Raw genomic sequence first — 19,781 nt, 5'->3', positions numbered from 1 at the left:
GGCCAGATCATAGACAGAGGAAGAGAAGTAGACTGAACATGGCCATCAGACTGGACCTGGCAATGAGAGAAGCAGGCACAGAACAGAGAGAGAGAGAGAGAGAGAGAGAGAGAGAGAGAGAGAGAAAAGAGGGGAGACAAAAGAATGAGGTAGAGAAAGCAAGAAAGAGAAAGGGTAGACAAAAAGAGAAAGGAGGAAGGAGACAGAAAGAGCATATCAAAAATAACAGGATTATAAGGGTGATAATGAAGCAAAGCAGAGAAAAACTGGGAGGAGATGAGAAGGGCTAGGATGCTAGCATGGACTTTGAAATATGCAGCAGGTATATGTGATCCCAAAGAAACCTGGAAGCCAGCATGCACTTTGGTATGCTAATAGGTACTACAGGTAGTCTCTTTTGCCTTTTGGAATTTTTGGACATGTCCTTTGGACATGACAATTCCATCTTCATTCTTTTCTAAGGTTCATGGTTCTCTAGGAGAGCTTATCAAAGAAATGTTAATGCAGAATGGAGAATGACATGCCACCCTTCCATTCCGAAAGCCCCAGTGCACATTTGGACCAACACGTTATGAGGTTACTCAGAGTCTGTAAATTTATAAGCACCAATTCCCATAAATGTGCTATAGACATCTATAAATAGGGAAAAGTACAAGCTGTAACTTTATCTCTAATATCTTCTGGCTGGTCAGGTTGCTGCCTTTCTGTTCTTACTGTTCTCCCTACCCTACACAAACCCTCAAAAATATGTTTTTTCTAAGTTCCTCCATCCTTTTAATACTCTATATTTCTCACCAAGCTGGGTCAGCTATGAACAGAGAACTTCCCACATGCCCTGGAACACAATGGAGATAATTGGATCTTTAGGGCTCCTGTCTTCCTCCTAGAAGTGGAACGCTGTGCAGGAAGAAGATTCTGCCTTTCTCATTTGCAAAATTGACACATAGACAAAGCAGCTTAACAGGTTTTGAGACTTTGATAAATAAGTGTCTGCAAAATATGTCTATCCTCACAAATGTTCCTTTGTTCTTGTCCCCTAAAATTCCTCCTCCTTCCTTGCTTTATTGTCTCAAGTATGAGATATGTGTTTCTTTGTTAGGTGATAAATCTTGGTCATCATTCAAATTTCCATGGATATATTGGTATAGTCAGTGCTGTGTCTAGAGTCTCTAAAAACGCAGATGTTTTCCTTTTTTGTTCTGGACTGGTAGGACTCTGAGACTAGTTAGTACAATTTTACTCACTTCCAACAAAATTAATGCAACCAATTTATTTGTGTGGTCTCAAGGGTGGAAGAGAAAGGAAAAATAAATTTTTCTTTTCTCCAGCATTTCAGAGCTCCCAAAGAATTTTCATACTTGAAATAAATTTCTTTCTACTTATTGGTGTCGTTATTCCAAAACCAAGCCAAATATTCCTGCTCTTAGTATGGAGTTCACTCAGATCTATTTCATTTTTTAAACATTCTTTAACCTTGACATTTCTGAACATTTTCCTGAGGAAAATCCAGCTACTTACAGATACATATAAGAGTAATAGCAAACAAATAAATTAATCCCTACTAAGGTATGAATGACTACTAACCATAAAACTTTTATTTGAACAGTTAACTTTCATAAAAAAAATTTATCTAAGGAAATTATACTGTTAGATTGGTGAAATTCCATAGCTATAGTAAAAGCAGTAAAAAAGTAAACAAGACTAAGGAAAATCCTCCTGACTAATAAAGAACTAGGCCTATCTCCCTCAAATCCATGGGTTCTGTCAAGTTATTTTCTCCACATAACTTGTACTGTTTTGTAAAACACACATTTCTATGGTTTTTCTGCCTGATGTTTTCATTTTCTTATCAATACTACCAACTTGACACTGTATTTTTCCGTGAGACTCCATGAGCAAGCAAGAATATAAATTGGGACTGATGACTCTCACAGAAAGTAGTCCTAAGCTTGTAAATGCAAAACATCCAGGCCACTTGCCATTTACTCAAGAATTTTCCACTCTTGGTCATGGGAACTTCATCTGTCAAATGAGGAGGATATGTCAAGATGATTAAAGTGTCAAATCACATTTCCAAAGTTCCAAAACTACTTGGAAAAGTTATAAAGATTTCACAGAAAATATGACACATGGAGTATAGGAAGGAAAAGATAACAAGGGTGGAACTAGACACTTGAAGGGACATAATAGCTTTAACTATTCAGGAAATATAAGACATTCCCTTCTCTTCCTGCCTGTTACTATGGCAAATCCAGGCAGTGAAGACCTCTGCTTTTACTTTAATAGATAAGAGTGTAAATGCCAACACAACTATACTGGGAAGAATAATAAAATCATATTTCTTTTCCTATTCTTTCCTGGGGCATCTCTTACTCCTGGAATACACAGCCACGGGCACTATGTTTGTCGGCTAGGTCTTGGTAGGGGTTCGAAGTTTACTGCCTATATTCTCCTTGGCTGGTGCCTTAGTTTGAGGAGGACCCCAGGACCCAGATCTGCCTGTCATAAAATTCTTGTAGGTTTCCAGGACCCTGTGGATCCTACTATTTCCCCATTCTTCCATGCTACTCTCACCTAAAGTCTCAATAAGATGTCCTCTCCTCTGACCCACTTTCCTGGTAAGTAAAGTCTAGCCGATGAACAGGATATTCTCCACCAGTGAGTGGAGAGTGAGATCTGGCTCTCACATGAACTCTGGGGCTCATTTTTTGACCACATCCCCTGGATGGGGAGGCCTGTCGGCACTCAGAGGAAGGATAACAAGATACCAAGAAGAGACTCGATACTCTAAGAGCATACAAAGGGGGAGGAGATCTCCCTCAATTACAGACATGGGGAGGGGAGAAGGGAGGAAGTGGGAGGGAGGTAGGAATAGGAGGAAACAAGGGAAGAGCTAACAATCGAGATGTAATATGAATAAATTAATAAATTAATTAAAAAATTCAGTACTCAAAAAAAAAAGAATTAGACTATGACATCATAACTGAATATCTGCAATTAATATCATGGCATGCCAGGCTACCATCATCTAAGAGCACTCCAGCTCCACACACTGCCATGCTAGTCTTATAGCATCTCGACATTCCTCCCAGGACTTCTGGAAGGAATTACGTCATACATAATGTGTGGATTTTCAAAATCACATAAATGAATAGATTAAGTGTTGATCATGTGAAATGTTAGAGAAATATCCACAAAAGTCTCTGGAATTCCATTCTAAGATCCTGAATATCTGAATACCATAAACAATTGCCCCTGTTCTCCAGGCCTAACTACAGACATGACTTGGAAATAATCCTAGCCTAATCTGTTCATTTAAAATCCCTCCTACCCAAATAGCAAACTATTATTTAAATAGCTAACCTCGGTAGTAACTCTAGAAAGGGCCAATAGGAATGAAAGTCCAGAAAGGTGTTTTAGTAGACTGAGTTGGGAACTAAAACCAAACAGTTTCATCATGAAGCAGCCTGAAAAATCATGGAAGGAACTTTATTCCTCAAAACATTGAACACTCCTTACTATCCCCCACCCCCCACCCCCCGCTCTTAAATCTAATCCCACAGTGACCAAATGGTCAGTTACCAACAGCAGCTCACTGCTTAGGGGAGAATGCAAATGACTTCTATACCCAAGCAAAGATTAAGAGATGAAATAAATTGGTTGAAGAATGAGGTATGTATACATCACATTTTTAATGTTAAATATATGTTAACTAGCCCTGTTTATATCAGGAACCGCACTCAAATCATTCAGATTAGCTAATATAGTTTGGTAGTGTTTTCTAAGACTTAGATTGTTACCAATCAACTTGGAGGCTAGGGCTTGCCAACCTACACAAATTTATTATTTTTTTCCAAAGACTAAAAGTTGAATTATTAGACCTGTGAGTAAGAATTAAAATTGTTTATTTGCAACAGGAACTTACACTTTACAAATAAAATCTTTATTTTCTCCAGGTGCATTTTGAATAGAGTCAGAGTCCAATTCACCCCAAAAGAGCAACATGATCTTTAACTCCTCTACTGAAGATGGAATTAAAAGGATCCAAGATGACTGCCCCAATGCTGGCAGGCACAATTACATATTTGTCATGATCCCTGCTCTCTACAGCATGATCTTTGTAATGGGAATATTTGGAAACAGCTTGGTGGTAATTGTCATTTACTTTTACATGAAGCTCAATACTGTGGCCAGTGTTTTTCTTCTGAATCTTGCTCTGGCTGATTTATGCTTTTTGTTGACTCTGCCACTCTGGGCAGTCTATACTGCTATGGAATACCGCTGGCCCTTTGGCAATTACCTATGCAAAATTGCTTCAGCCAGCGTCAGTTTCAACCTCTATGCCAGTGTGTTCTTGCTCACCTGTCTCAGCATTGATCGCTACCTGGCTATTGTCCACCCAATGAAGTCTCGCCTCCGCCGCACGATGCTTGTAGCCAAAGCCACTTGCATCATCATCTGGCTGCTGGCTGGCTTGGCCAGTTTGCCAGCTGTCATACACCGAAATGTGTTTTTCATCGAGAACACCAATATCACAGTTTGTGCTTTCCATTATGAATCTCAGAACTCAACACTCCCCGTTGGAATGGGCCTAACAAAGAACATCCTGGGCTTCATGTTCCCTTTTCTTATCATTCTCACCAGCTATACTCTTATTTGGAAAGCCCTAAAGAAGGCTTATAAAATTCAAAAGAACAAGACAAGAAATGATGACATCTTCAGGATCATTATGGCGATTGTGCTTTTCTTTTTCTTTTCATGGTGTCCCCACCAAATATTTACTTTTCTGGATGTGCTCATTCAACTGGGCATCATCCATGATTGTAAAATTGCTGACATTGTGGACACTGCCATGCCCATCACCATCTGCATAGCTTATTTTAACAATTGCCTGAATCCTTTGTTTTATGGCTTTCTGGGGAAAAAATTTAAAAAATATTTCCTCCAGCTTCTGAAATTCATTCCCCCAAAGGCCGAGTCCCATGTAGGCTTGTCAGCAAAAATGAGCAGTATTTCCTACCACCCTTCAGATAACATGAGCTCATTCGCCAAGAACCCTGCATCTTGTGTTGAGGTGGAGTGAGGGAGTTCAAAGCCTGTTAGTGACTTGTTGCTCTGACAGCAGAAGCCAGAGAAACATCTGGCTAGACAGCTCACTACCAAAAGAACATTCATCACCCACCCCTTTCAGGACTGAAGTAGAGAGTAGTTTCAGTGGACTGCTCATGCTTCTTAAAGCACTAAGCAAATGCTTTTCTTTCTCTTTAGGGCAAGTCAGAGCAAAGCCAATGTTCACCACCTTTTTCATTGACTGAATAATAACTTCTCTAAGGACGATTTCATAAATTGAGTGACTGTACTGATTTTGAAAACAAAAACACGCTGTCAGAAATGCAATGTCTCCAGTCCCCCTCTCAATTCTATTACTTTTGCTTTCCACATTAAGACATTTAGATTGTATTAGATATGTAGACAAACAAAAAGGATATGGAAGGTTAATAGTTTCCAAAGGGTGGGGAAGCTTTCCATCTCTTTAGCTACTATGTGACTATGACACCATTGTCCCTGCAACTGCACATTTTGTGCTAAGATTTACAAGACAGTAGTCTTGAAGGTTCAAAACTTTTTGTGAAGTTCAGCGAATGTCTTATGAATTTACACTGCCAAAACAATGCGCACAAACAGTTTACCTTGCAAATAGTATTACTGCAAACATATTCCAAAGCCAAACTGCTTGTAAAGTTATGATTCTGTCCCAGGTAATTGTGTCTTCCTAGTTGGACCAGTTTTATTTCATATCTAAGAAATGTATAGTCTTTCTTAAGCCGAGTTATCATAAAATATGTGTTACAATTCTAAAAGTGTATATATTCTAAGTATATATGTGTAGCTGTATCTCTAAGCTATTGTTTGATTAAAGTTAAACAAAGTTACATTTATCTTGAAGTAAAATTTTATCATAATGGGTGGTAGCACAGGCCTTTAATCCAAGTACTCAGGAAGCAGAAGAAGGCAGATCTCTCTATTCAAGGCCACCTTGGTTTACAGAGAGTCCCAGGACAGCCAAGGATATACAGAGATACCAAGTCTCAAACCCCCCTCCAAAATTATCATAATGTATTTAATCTCTCTACTTAAAATATATACTGATATTAAAAATTAAAGCATGAATAAACTTGAAGATATTTTAAGCTTGATTTAATTATAACTTAATTTGGGCATATATACACATATACATATGTATACATATGTATAAACATATATATGTGTGTACATATACATATATATATATTATCATTACACTTATTTATTGTGGTGCACACACACCACAGCACACATGTGGAGGTCAGAGGATAACTTCTGGGAGTCTGTTCTTTCTATCTACCATGTGGGTTAACAGGATCCAACTTCAGGCACTACACTTGGAGGCAAGCATCTTTACCTACTGAACCACTTCAGTGGTGCTATACATCTTTAAGTCTTACTTTTGAAAGGATATAGAAGAATATACTTCATTCTAATAAATAACATGTAATAAACACATCCTTTTCAAATTTTCAAAGTTATTCTGTATAACAGCAAAAGCATCCACTATTTATAATACAAAATAATACATCATATTAACTAAAAATTTTTTTGTATTTTTTTATTTATTCTTGTTACATCTCAATGGTTATCCCATCCCTTGTATCCTCCCATTTTTCCCTCCCTCCCATTTTCCCCTTACTCTCCTCCCCTATGACTGTGCCTAAGGGGGACTTCCTCCCCCTTTATATGCTCATAGGGTATCAAGTCTCTTCTTGATAACCTGCTATCCTTCCTCTGAGTGCCACCAGGTCTCCCCCTCCAGGGGACATGGTCAAATATGAGGCACCAGAGTACATGTGAAAGTCAGACCCCACTCTACACTCAACTGTGGAGAACGTCCTGTCCATTGGCTAGATCTGGGTAGGGGTTTGAAGTTTAGAGCCTGTATTGTCCTCGGCTGGTGCCGTAGTTTGAGCGGGACTCCTAGGCCCAAATCTGCCTATCATAATGTTCTTCTTGTAGGTTTCTAGGACCCTCTGGATCCTTCTACTTTGCTATTCTCCCATGCGTCTCTCATCTAGAGTCCCAGTAGGATGTCCTCCCCTCTGTCCTAGTTTCCTGGTAAGTGAAGACTTTCATGGGACATGACCCTTGGGTTAACCCAGAAGCAGAAAGAGTCAAATGGTATATACTCACTTATATCTGCATAATAACTAAAATTTTTAATACTTGGATTTGTCTAATTACATACATGATCACTATAGAAAATTTTAGAAAATATATGAAAATGATAAGCTAATAAAAGTCTTATTCAGCGACCCAATGTAAAAATGATGACATTTTCACTTACCAGGAAAGTGGGACAGAGGGGAGGACATCCTATTGGGACTCTAGGTGAGAGAATTATGGGAGAATGGGAAAATAGAAGGATCCAGAGGGTCCTAGAAATCTACAAGAAGAACATTATGATGGGTGGATCTGGGCCCAGGAGTACTGCTAAAACTATGGCACTAGCCAAGGAAAATACAGCAGTAAACTTCAAACCCCTACCCAGATCTAGCCAATGGACAGAACATTCTTCACAATTGAGTAGAGAGTGGGATCTGACTTTCACACAAACTCTGGTGCCCCATATTTGACCACATCCCGTTGATGGGGAGGCCTGATGGCACTCAAAAGGAGGATAGCAGGCTACCAAGAACAGACTTGATACCCTATGATCATATACAGGGGTAAGAGGTCCCCTCATTCACAGTCACAGGAGAGGGGAGTAAGGGAAAATGGGAGGGAGGAATGGAAGGATACAAGGGATGAGATAACACTTGAGATGTAATATGAATAAATTAATAAAATATATTTTAAAAATGATGACATTTAACCTTTCAATCTATTTGCTTTTGGATATATTGTGCTAATGTATACATAAGTTTTTTATTAAGTGATTTATTTTTTACATATATATTTATATTGTTACACATATATACTATAAATTACCTATGGCAAGAAGAACCATAACACAATCAGGAATTATATCAATGTTACATTCATAGTGCTTTGGCTATTTGTATTTGACAGCCTTGAAGAAAACATCTTTTCTAACTTGGTGCGTGTAAAATTCTGAATGTAAATCAATATTTATCATACCTCATCCTTATCAACCTAAAACATCTATCTAGACCTAAAAAGATCTTAACCCCTAAACAACTAAGCTTACTTGTAAAACTAAATTATCTGGTCTTCAACCCTATCAGACTTGAGAAGGAATAAAATTGATTACCTGAGTATACTAGGAGCAAAGCTTAGTAGCAAACTGTCTCTGTCATCTTCTCATTTGGAAAGGTACACACAAGTTATTACATGAACCATAATATGCATAGAGCTTTACTTTTTTATAGCATGCTTGCATTTTTACCCTAATAATTTTTTCTTCAAGCACTGTAATATTTGACTCTTATCAAACAAAGACATTCCTTCATGTAATTGGGTAATTACCAATGTGGAACCCTTTGTTTTGTTTGTTTTGTTTTGCTTTCAATATTGTAAGTTTTACTGAAATGAGCATCTAAACACATGACTATGATAGATTTCTGATTTTTAACAGTTTAAATTACTATAGAGAGCATACAGTTGCAAATATTACTCAGTGTTTTATAAAACATATAAAACAATTTATAATATTACCAACTGATTCAATAACATGAGAAATCTATAAAATTTCTCAGAAATTAGTTTATTATAAACATCCACAGGCCACATGTAATTATGAGAACTTAACTGCATCTGAAGAACATACTGTAACATAGTGTTTCTATCTGGTAATTGCATCATTCCTCAAACTAGAGGTCCCCTCAACTGTTCAAGAGGTCTACATAAGGCTTAGATACACACTCTTCTCCAAAAATGCACAGGTAGAACCTTCATCAGCAGTCTCTTATGTTCCTTCTCATTGCATAAAGAGTTAAATTCTGAATAGGTGGTGACATATGCCTCATGTTATATTTATTGGAGTATTTAAAATTTTTCTAATATGCTGCCTGTCATTTGCCAATGTTCTTTTATTTTAGAAAGAGTCACCTCCAAATATTAAATTCTATTTTACCACAAATTATAGGGTAGACTTACTTCTACTTGAAAGATCCTTCTAGTCAATGTTACAACATCTTTTTTTCAATTGTTATTATGCCTCAAGTGGTCATGTTTGATAACCCACTGGCTTTGATATTTGATAAAATTTCTTGAAGGCAATTATAGTTATATAATCCCTTATCTCATATATTAACAAGTATGAAGACATGTTACATGCCTCCCTTTTTTCAGTTTTAGCAAATTGCTCTGGTAAAATGGTAGGCTAATAGGAGACTTTTATCTCTTCCTTGTTTTCATATCTAGCCCAGTGCCATCCATTCTTCTGCAGCAGAACACCTGCTTTCACATCCCCTACTCCTGCATCTGTTTCTAGTGGAACACATAAATCTCCCCCACTTCATAAACCCTGTTCCCCAGTTCAGTGCTTGACCTCAGTCCTCAACTCCAGCAAGTACTTCCTGGATCATATTTGCACACTGACAGAAAAAGCAAGAAGGCCAATGGTAGACCCACACCTTTCCCTCCATTGCCCCAATTTCAATCCCCAGGCTCACACCTACCTGTATAGCAGACTTTCTACTATGGCCTCTTCTCATTCTTTGTCCTTATTCTTAGTGGAAAAAGCAAATTCTGTTGTAACAACCTGCATTTCTCCCTTCTGTGGCAATCCTAAGTACACTCCATCTAGCCCATCCCCATTCTTAAATGTAAGTTTCCAATACCGATAAACACATGTTACCAGAAACTCCCAGTGGCCACACCTATCAGGACTTCAGAATTTCCTACCAGACAACACAAAGCCTCTTCTCCTGAGAATCACAGAGGGTAACAGACACAAATGAACAAATCCCCCACCCAGCAAAGACAAAACACACATTGGCACCTAGAATTACAATGTTCCCAATCCCAGATGAACAGATAACAGCATAAAAGCACAATCAGTAACATCCAGGGCAATATGTATTTACTAGAGCCTGGCAACCCTACTACAGCAGACCCTGATTAAACCAACAGAAACACAAGGGGGAAAAGTTGTAAAATAGTCTTTATAAATATGGTAGAGATACTTTAAAGGAAATGATTAATCCCTTAAATATGTCTTTGAAAACACAGACGGTGGAAGGAAATCAATAAAGCAGTTCAAGGTATGAAAGTGGAAAGAGAAACAAAAAGGAAAACTCAAGCTGAGGAAAATCTAGAAATAATAAATGTAGAAACTCAAACAGGAACCTCAGAGGCAAGTACTACAAACAACAGTACAGGATCTGGATAGAAGATACTCAGACATTAAAGATGTGGTAGAAGAATAACTCAAAAAAATAAAATATTAAGTCTAAAAATCTCCTTGCACAAAAACATCTAGGAAAACTGGGACACTATGAAAAGACCAAATCTAGGAATAATGGGAATAGAGGAAGGAGAAGAAACATAGGACTAAATCACAGAAAACATTTTCATCAGAATCGTAGGAAAAAAATGCTGGCCTAAAATAGGAGATGTCTGTGAATGTATAAGAGGCATACAGAACACCAGATAGACTGGACCAGGAAAAATGTACCCGCAACACATGATAATTAAAATGCTGAGGAAATATTAATATCTACAAGGGAAAAAGAAGACCAACTACCATATAAAGAAAGACCTATTAGGATTTACACATGATTTCTCAGTGGAGACTCTAAAATTCAGAAAGACCTGGAGAGATGTGCTGCAGACTCTAGCTAAGATAACACAGATGCTGTCCCAATCTGCGAGACAGTCAATGGGAGACCCTAGAAATGGAGAAGAAGGGGGACATGGAGGGGTGCGATAAATGTAGACAAGATAGTAAGCGAGGTTGCTATGGATACCTAACTGTAAAATGTTCCAGCAGTTATCTACCTTTACAGCTGCTGTAATCACAGAAAGGAGAAAAGTTCCAGAAAGGGAGAAGTTGTAAAAAGTCTGGTTAGTCAAGCAAACAGCTCTCAGAGCTGCTGTTCCCAGAACAGGGTGGCCTCATGAGCAGCTGGCCTTTATTTGATCTTACCAGTAGTCTTACTGGGAAAGATAATTTATAGCCAGAATGGAGAAGCTCTTACTGGGAGCTTGGGGCTCTTAGAATGACCATTACCCACAAGATGCCAGCCCAGCAAAACTTTCTATCACTGTAGATGGGAAAATAAGACATTCCACGATAAAACAAAATTTAAGCAAATATCCATCTACAAATCCAGCCCTACAGAAGATGCTAGAAAGAAAAATTAAATCTAGAAGTAAACTATAACAACAACAAAAAACCCACAGGGAGTCTAGACCAGCAAATCAAAAGAGGGGAAACACATAAGCACACCAACAACAACAGCAACAACAAAAATAATAGGAATCAATAAATGCTGCTAATTGATAACTCTCAACAGCAGTACTTTCAATCCCCTAATAAAATAACACAGAATAAAAGAATAGATGCAAAACACATCTTAATGTCAAGGATAGACATCACCTCTAGGTGAAAGGATGAAAAGATATTCCAGCAAATGGATTAAGAAATGTGCTATTCTCATATCTGTCAAATAATAAGCCATTCTAAATTCTGACAAAATAGACTTCAAACCAAAGAAAATCATAAGAGATAGGTAAGGACACTACATAATCATCCAAGAAAAAAATCCACCAAGAGGACATATAAATTCTAACATCTATGCATCAAAGACAGTGGCCAAATATGATCTCTCACACACTGGTAGTAGGATAACTCAATATATGACTCTTATCAATAGGCAAATGATTCAAATGAACATGAACTAAATAGAGAAAGGTTGTAGTGGAGTTACCTGATATTATAAAGCAAATGGTCTTAACAGTATTTACAAAATATTTCAGCATGTATATACATATTTATGCTTCTCAGCAGCTCATGAAACTTTCTCTAAAATGGACCACATACTCAGACACAAACCAAGTCTCAATAAATAAAAGAAAATCAAAATAATAGTATGTATTCTCTGAGACCACTACAAATTAAGGCTGGATATCAACAACAACAGAACAAACAGAAGGCTTACAAATTTATGGAAACTGAACAATTTATTACTGAATGAAAATATATCCAGACAGAAATTAAGAAGGAAATCAAATACTTTTTAGAATTGAATTAAAATAAATACACAACATGCCCAAATTCATGGTACATAATAAAAGGTGTTCTAAGAGGCAAGTTGATGGCATTAAGGATCTACATTTTTAAAAAATGAAGAGATATGCTACAAGCAATTTAGAAGTACTCCTGAAAGTTCTAGTACAAAAAGAAAAATCATACCTAAAAGAAGTAGATGAAAAGAAATAGTAAAATTTGGGGCTTTGGGCTGGAGAGATTACTCAGCCATTAAAGGCTAGGCTCACAACCAAAAATAAAACTTGAGGCTGAAATTAATAAAGTAGAAAAATACAAAGAAGCAATGAAGCAAAGAACTAATTCTTTGAAAAATCAATAAGATTGACAAACTCTTATACAAGTTAACTAAAAATCAGAGGGAAACTGAAAATTTAGGAATGAAAAGTATGACATAACAACAGATGTTAAGGAATCCAAGAAAATCATAAGAACACACTTTAAAAACCTGTATTCCATCAAATTGAAAAGCCTGGAAGAAATAGGTAATTTATTCAATACACATCACTTACCAAAGTTAAATCAAGATCAGGTAAATAATTTAAACATATGTTTGACTCCTAGTAAGATACAAGCCTTTGTTATGTCTCTCCCAACCAAGAAGGGTCTAGGGTTTGATGGGTTTAGTGCAGAATTCTACTAGCATTTCAAAAAAAGAGTTAATGCAGTGTTTTATCCCCAGTGCACCACATTCACTATCTGGAGCTCAGCCTCCATCTCTAGAATCTTGTGGCCACCAGTGGGAAGATAGTTGAGACCCCTATGCACCAGCTTCCTGCGTACTGTATGCCCTTAGTCAAGCAGAGCAGCAGTGAGCCACTCACTATGCCCTGCCAGTTGTATCCTCCATCTACTGACCACAGCCCTACCAGCATTCCTAGAAACCAGCAAGGACCCCAGGTGAGAACCCTCGACCCACAGTTCCCAGCCTGTACTGTCCATCCAACAAACCTAGCAGTAGAGAGCCCACCCTGTCCCTGTGTAACCTACTTCCTGTCCAAAGCTCAGCCTCCATCCCTACAAGTTTGTGGCCACAGGTTTGTGATAAGATGTCTAGGCATCATCCCCATAACTTCTGGTAACCCCTGAAAGGGCACATTTGCAATGAGCTACACCCTGCCCTCTGCAAGCTCCATCTCTTAACAGTCACTGGTCATTAATATCTCTCAACATAAATGGTCCCATTTTTCCAATAAAAAGACACAGACTAACTGAATGGATGCATAAACAAGACCCAACATTCTTCTGCATTCAAGAAACACACCTCAGCCACAAGGAAAGACATTACCTCACAATAAAAGGCTGGAAAAAGGTATTCTAACAAGGGGAAACAGGAAGCAAGCTGATGTAGCCATTTTAATATCTAATAAAATAGACTTTCACCAAAATTAATAAAAAGAGATGAGGAAGGACACTTCATACTCATCAAAGGTAAAGTCAAACAAGATGACATCACAATTCTTAACATCTACACTCCCAATACGAGGGCACCCACATTTATAAAAGAAATATTAATAAAGCTTACGCCACACATTGACCCATACACAATATAGTGGAAGACTTCAACACTCTACTTTCACCAAAGTATAGATAAATGAAACAGAAACTAAATCGAGAAATAATGACACTAACCAATTTCATGAATCATATGGATATAACAGATATCTACAGAACTTTTCACCCAAACACAAAAGATTATGCCTTCTTCTCAGCACCTCATGGAATCGTCTCCAAAATTAATCATATAGTAGGTCACAAAACTAGCTCCAACAGATACAAGAAGATTGAAATAATATCTTTTATCGTATCAGATCACAGTGGACTAAAGCTGTACTTAAACAACAAAAGAAATAACAAAAAAGCCTACTCACACATAAAAACTAAACAACACTCTACTTAATGTCAACTGAGCCAGGGAAGATAAAGAAAGAAATTAAGGACTTCTTAAAATTCAATGAAAATGAAGGAACAACATACGCAAATTTGTGGGACTCATTGAAAGCAGTGCTAAGAGGAAAACTCATAGCACTAAGTGCTTTCATAAAGAAATTAGAAACATCTCACATAGGCAACTTGACAACACATCTGGAATCCCTAGGAAAAAAAGAAGCAGAAACACCCAAGAGTAGTAGATGGAAGCAAATAATCAAACTCAGGGCTGAAATTAATAAATTAGAAACAAAGAGAACAATTCAAAGAATCAACAAAACCAGGAACTGGTTCTTTGAGAAAATCAACAAGATGGACAAACCATTAGTCAAGCTAACTCAAAGGCAGAGAGACACTATCCAAATCGATGAAATAAATGAAAAGGAGACATAACAACAGACACTAAAGAAATACAAAGAATCATAAGGTCCTACATCAATGGCTTATATACCACAAAATTTGAAAATCTAAGGGAAATGGACAATTTTCTTGATCGTTTCCACTTGCCAAAGTTGAATCAATATCAGATAAATAAACTAAATAGTCCTATTTCTCCTACAGAAATAAAAGCTATCATTAAAAGTCTCCCAACCAATAAATCCCAGGGCCAAATGGTTTTAGCACAGAATTCTATCAGGCCTTCAAGGAAGAGCTAATAATGATACTCTTCAAGCTACTCCACATAATAGAAATGGATGGAACATTACCAAACTCATTCTATGAGGCCACAGTCACTTTGATACCTAAACCTCACAAAGACCCAACAAAGAAAGAGAATTTCAGACTAATTTCTCTTATGAACACTGATGCAAAAATACTCAATAAAACACTCACAAACCAAATCCAGGAACACATCAAAGATATCATTCACTATGACCAAGTAGGCTTCATTTCAGCCATGCAGGTATTTAATATATGGAAATCCATCAATGTAATCTATCATATAAGTAAACTGAAAGAATAAAACCACATGATCATCTCCTTAGATGCAGAAAAAGCATTTGACACAATCCAACACCCATTCATGTTTAAAGTTTTGGAGAGATCGGGAATACAAGACATGTATCTAAACATAATAAAGGCTATATACAGCAAGCCAATAGCCAACATCATATTAAATAGACAGAAATTCAAGGAAATTCCTCTAAAATCAGGGACCAGACAAGATTGCCCACTTTCTTCATATCTCTTCAGTATACTTCTTTGTGTTCTAGCCAGAGCAATAACACAACAAAAGGGATATCAAGGGGATCCAAATGGGAAAGAAGAAAGTCAAATTATTCCTATTCACAGATGATATGATAGTGTACATAAATGACTCCTAAAATTACACCAGAGAACTCTGACAGCTGATAAACACCTTCAGCAAAGTGGCTGGATACAAAATTAACTCAAAAAGTCAGTAGCTTTTCTGTATACAAATGACAAATGTGCTGAGAAAGAAATTAGGGAAACTATGCACTTACGATAGCCACAAGCAATATAAATTATCTAGGAATAACTCTAACCAAGAAAGTGAAAGACTGGTTTGAAAAAAAACTTTGAATCTCTGAAGGAGATTGAAGATGATATCAGAAGATGGAAAGATCCTGCTTGCTCATGGATCAGGAGAATTAACATAGTAAAAATGGCCATAAACATTCTCTCAGGAAGGACATTATCATCTTTGTCTGACTTGTGTTTTGAGCTGTGAAAATACTTGAGAATTTATCTCAACTTAGTGATTTGTAAATCTAAGTAGAGGAATTTGATTTCATAATATTTTCGTAGAGATTGGCATTTATGTTTCCTGTAACATGTTTATATTTTAAGATATCCTTTTGTGTGTATGGTGATTATTAAAGCAGGAGGCACCTTTGTGTCTGTCTGTGCCTTATGTAATTGTGTGAGGCTTTAGAATGTCTGTAAATTGTTCTGTGGTCATCTTATATGATTTTTTTAAGTGTGTGTGTGCTAAGTGTGTGTGTGTATGTATATATATATATATATATATATATATATATATATATATATATATATATATATATATGCACACACACATATATAATTGTTATATAATGTTCCTTTCTTTCTTTTTTATTTACTTTACAGTCTGACTACAGCCCTCTTCCCCCCTCTCCTCTCAGTCTCAACCTCACATTTCTTCCCCCATTCCCCCATCTCCTTATCCTCAGAGAAGGTGCATCTGGATCTAAGCTCATTATATGAATGTAGAGAATTATCCAGATAAGTTCCACAGGAATCATGAAATCCTCTGTCTTGTCCCGTCCAGCAGGACCAGTAATTACGGGGTCGCGAGGGGAGCCACACCTGTGGATGAGACGAGAAAGAAAGAGGCGAGACCAAGTAGCGTTCCTATCAAGGTCCGTTTATTGAATCAAAAGCAAAAGCTTGTATGGGGTGGAGGCAGGAACTAAGCAGTGGGGGGGGGGGCACGAGATTGTCTCCAGATGATACCATCAGGGGAACATCCTGTGGTTTTTCTCGGAGCAATTTCTATCTTATCTTAGCTAACTATCTCTCGGAAAGTCCCGAGCTAACCTGCTAAATAACATCTGCAGGGGGTGAAAGGAGGAATTTATGCAGAGGCTGAAAGAAGGAAGTTATCTAACCTGCTAAACATCTGCAGGAGCTGAAAGGAGGAAGTTAGCTTTGGAATGGGACATCAGTATTCTTCCATAGCCAGTAGACTCTTTTAGCCTTGAATGACCCCGGGCTGGCTGCGAACACTATCTCGCAAAGTTAGAGCTAGATTTTTAATTTTTCCAACCTTCCTTATAGTAAAGGTGGCAACCTACCCTGATATATCAAGTTTCAGCAGAACTAGGCACATCTTCTCCCACTGAAGCTATACTAGGAAGCTCAGCTATGTGAAAGGATCCAAAGGCAGGCAGCAGAGTCAGAAACAGCCCTTCTCTAATTATTAGGAGACCCACATGAAAAACAAGCTGCACATTTGCTACATATGTACCTTGCCTAGGTCCAGCCCATGCATATTCTTTGTTTCATGGTTCAGTCTTTGAGCCTTTATGGGCCCAGGTTAATTTACTCTGAAAGTCTTCTTTTGGTGGCCTTGATCCCTCTTTTTACTTGCTCCCAACCTGCCTGGCCTATGTGAGACACAGACAGTGACCTCATTGGAGGAACCTCTAGGCCTGCAAGCATCAGAGACAAAAAGAGGACAGTACAAGAAGATTAGCAACAAAATTCAGAATCATATAACATCACCAGAAACCAGTGATCCAACCCAAAGCAAGCCCTGGAGATATGAACGTCCATGAAGAACAAGGAGAAGACTTTAAATGTGAAGTGATGAAAGTGATAGAAGCCTTGAAAGAGGAAAATAAATCACTCAAAGAAACACAGGAATATACATTCAAATACATGAAGGAATTGAATAGACCTTATAAAGAATTACAGATTAAATATATCCAAAGATATGAAGGAATTGACTAAATCCTATAAAGAATTACTGGAAAATTCAATCAAATGGATGAAAGAAATCAGTAAGAATACTCAAGACCTAAAGAGGAAATTAGAAACAAAAAAAAACAAAACAAAACAAAAACAACAACAACAAAAAAAACCACACAAGCTGATGCAATTGTAGAGTTAGAAAACACAGGGAAGAAAACAGGAACAACAGACACAAGCAACACCACCCAAATACAAGAGATGAAAGAATCTCAAGTGTTATCGATATATCAATCAAAGAAAGTGTTAAAAAAAAAACTAAAAAGTTTCTGATCAAAAATACCCAAGAAATTTGGGACACTATAAAAAGACCAAATCAAAGAATAACAGTAATAGAAGAAGGAGAAGAAGACGCCAAGCTCCAAGGCCCAGAAAACATTTTCAACAAAATCATAGAAGAAAACTTCCCCAACCTAAAGAAAGAAATGCCCATAAACATACAAGAAGCCTACAGAACACCAAATATATTCTATCCAAAAAGAAAATCCTTCCACTGCATAATAATCAAAACATTAAATGTACAGAACAAAGAAAGAACATTAAAAGCTGCAATAGAAAAAAATCAAGTCACATATAAAGGCAAATCCATCAGAACTACATCTGACTTTCACAGAGACTATGAAAGCTAGAGGGCCTGGAGGGAAGTCATACAAAGATTAAGAAACACAGAATACTATACCCAGCAAAATTTTCAATCACCATAAATGGAGAAAACAAGATATTCCATGACAAAACCAAGGTTAATCAGTACCTAACCACAATCCAGCCCTACAGAAGGTACCAGAAGGAACTCCAACACAAGAAGGCTAACTACACCCAGGAAAACACATGAAATAAATAAATCCACATCCACAAATCCAAGTGACAGGACACACACACACACACACACACACACACACACACACACACACACACACACACTATAACCACCAACATCAAAATAAAAGGAACTAGCAACCACTGGTCATTAATATCTCTTAACAATGGTCTCAACTCCCCAGTAAAAAGACACAGTCTGACTAAATGGATGTGAAAACAGTATCCATCATTCTGCAACATACAAAAAACACACCTCAGAAATAAAGATAGACAGTACCTCAGAGTACGTGGTTGGGAAAAAATGTATCACCTTTCGAAGATGATGTAATAGTATACATAAGTGACACCAAAAATTCTATCCAGGAATCCCTAGAGCCGGTAAACACCTTCAGCACGGGAACCCCTAGAGCTGATAAACACCTTCAGCACAGTGGTTAGATACAAAATCAACTCAAAAAAATCAGTAGCCCTACATATGACAAACAGGCTGAGAAAGAAGTTAAGGAAACTACACCTTTCACAGTAACCACAAATAATATAAAGTATCTTAGTATAACTCTAATCAAGAAAGTTAAAGATTTATATGAAAAAACTTCAAATATCTGAACAGAGAATTTAAAGAAGATTTCAGATGGAAAGACCTCCCATGCTCATGGATCAGGAGAATCAGAATAGTAAAAATGGACATATTACCAAAGGAAATCTACAGATTCAATGCAGTTCTTATCAAAATACCCACACAATTCTTTACCAACCTTGATAGATCAATTCTCAACTTCATATGGAGAAACAAAACAAGCCAGAATAGCTACAAAATCCTGTACAATAAAAGATCTTCTGGAAGTATCTCCATCCCAGATCTCAAGCTCTACTGAAGAGCAACAATAATAAAAGCAACATGCTACTGGCATAGAAATAGCCTGGTTGATCAATGGAATCAAATTGAGGACCCAGAAATAAACCCACATACCTATGGACACTTGATTTTGGACAAAGAAGCCTAATCAATACAATGGGGAAAAGATAGCCTCCTCAACAAATGGTGCTGGTCAAACTGGATGTCTACATGTAGAAAAATGAAAATAGATCCTTATCTATCACCCTGCACAAAACGGATGTCCAAATGGATTAAAGACCTCAACATAAAACCAGACATACTAAATCTATTAGAAGAAAAAGTGGAGAAGAGCCTTGAGCTCATTGACACAGGAGACAACTTCCTGAACAGAACACCAACAGCTTAGGTACTAAGATCAACCATTAATAAATGGGAACTTATGGAACTAAAAAGCTT

General features: G+C 37.3%; 2 protein-coding genes across 2 annotated transcripts in view; one reads left to right on the top strand and one right to left on the bottom strand.

Annotated features, from left to right (window-relative positions):
• Positions 1 to 19,781, bottom strand: part of Hltf (helicase like transcription factor) — a 674,625-nt gene that overhangs the window by 417,060 nt on the left and 237,784 nt on the right. The window lies entirely within an intron of this gene.
• Agtr1 (angiotensin II receptor type 1) lies at positions 4,004 to 5,083 on the top strand. Its single transcript, XM_051156962.1, has one exon. It carries the CDS (start codon positions 4,004 to 4,006, stop codon positions 5,081 to 5,083), a length of 1,080 nt encoding a protein of 359 aa, XP_051012919.1.

Source organism: Acomys russatus, chromosome 15 (assembly GCF_903995435.1).
Source record: "Acomys russatus chromosome 15, mAcoRus1.1, whole genome shotgun sequence".
Lineage (NCBI taxonomy): Eukaryota > Metazoa > Chordata > Mammalia > Rodentia > Muridae > Acomys > Acomys russatus.
Note: the sequence above shows the minus strand (reverse complement) of the source record. Positions and strands in the feature narration are given on the sequence as shown.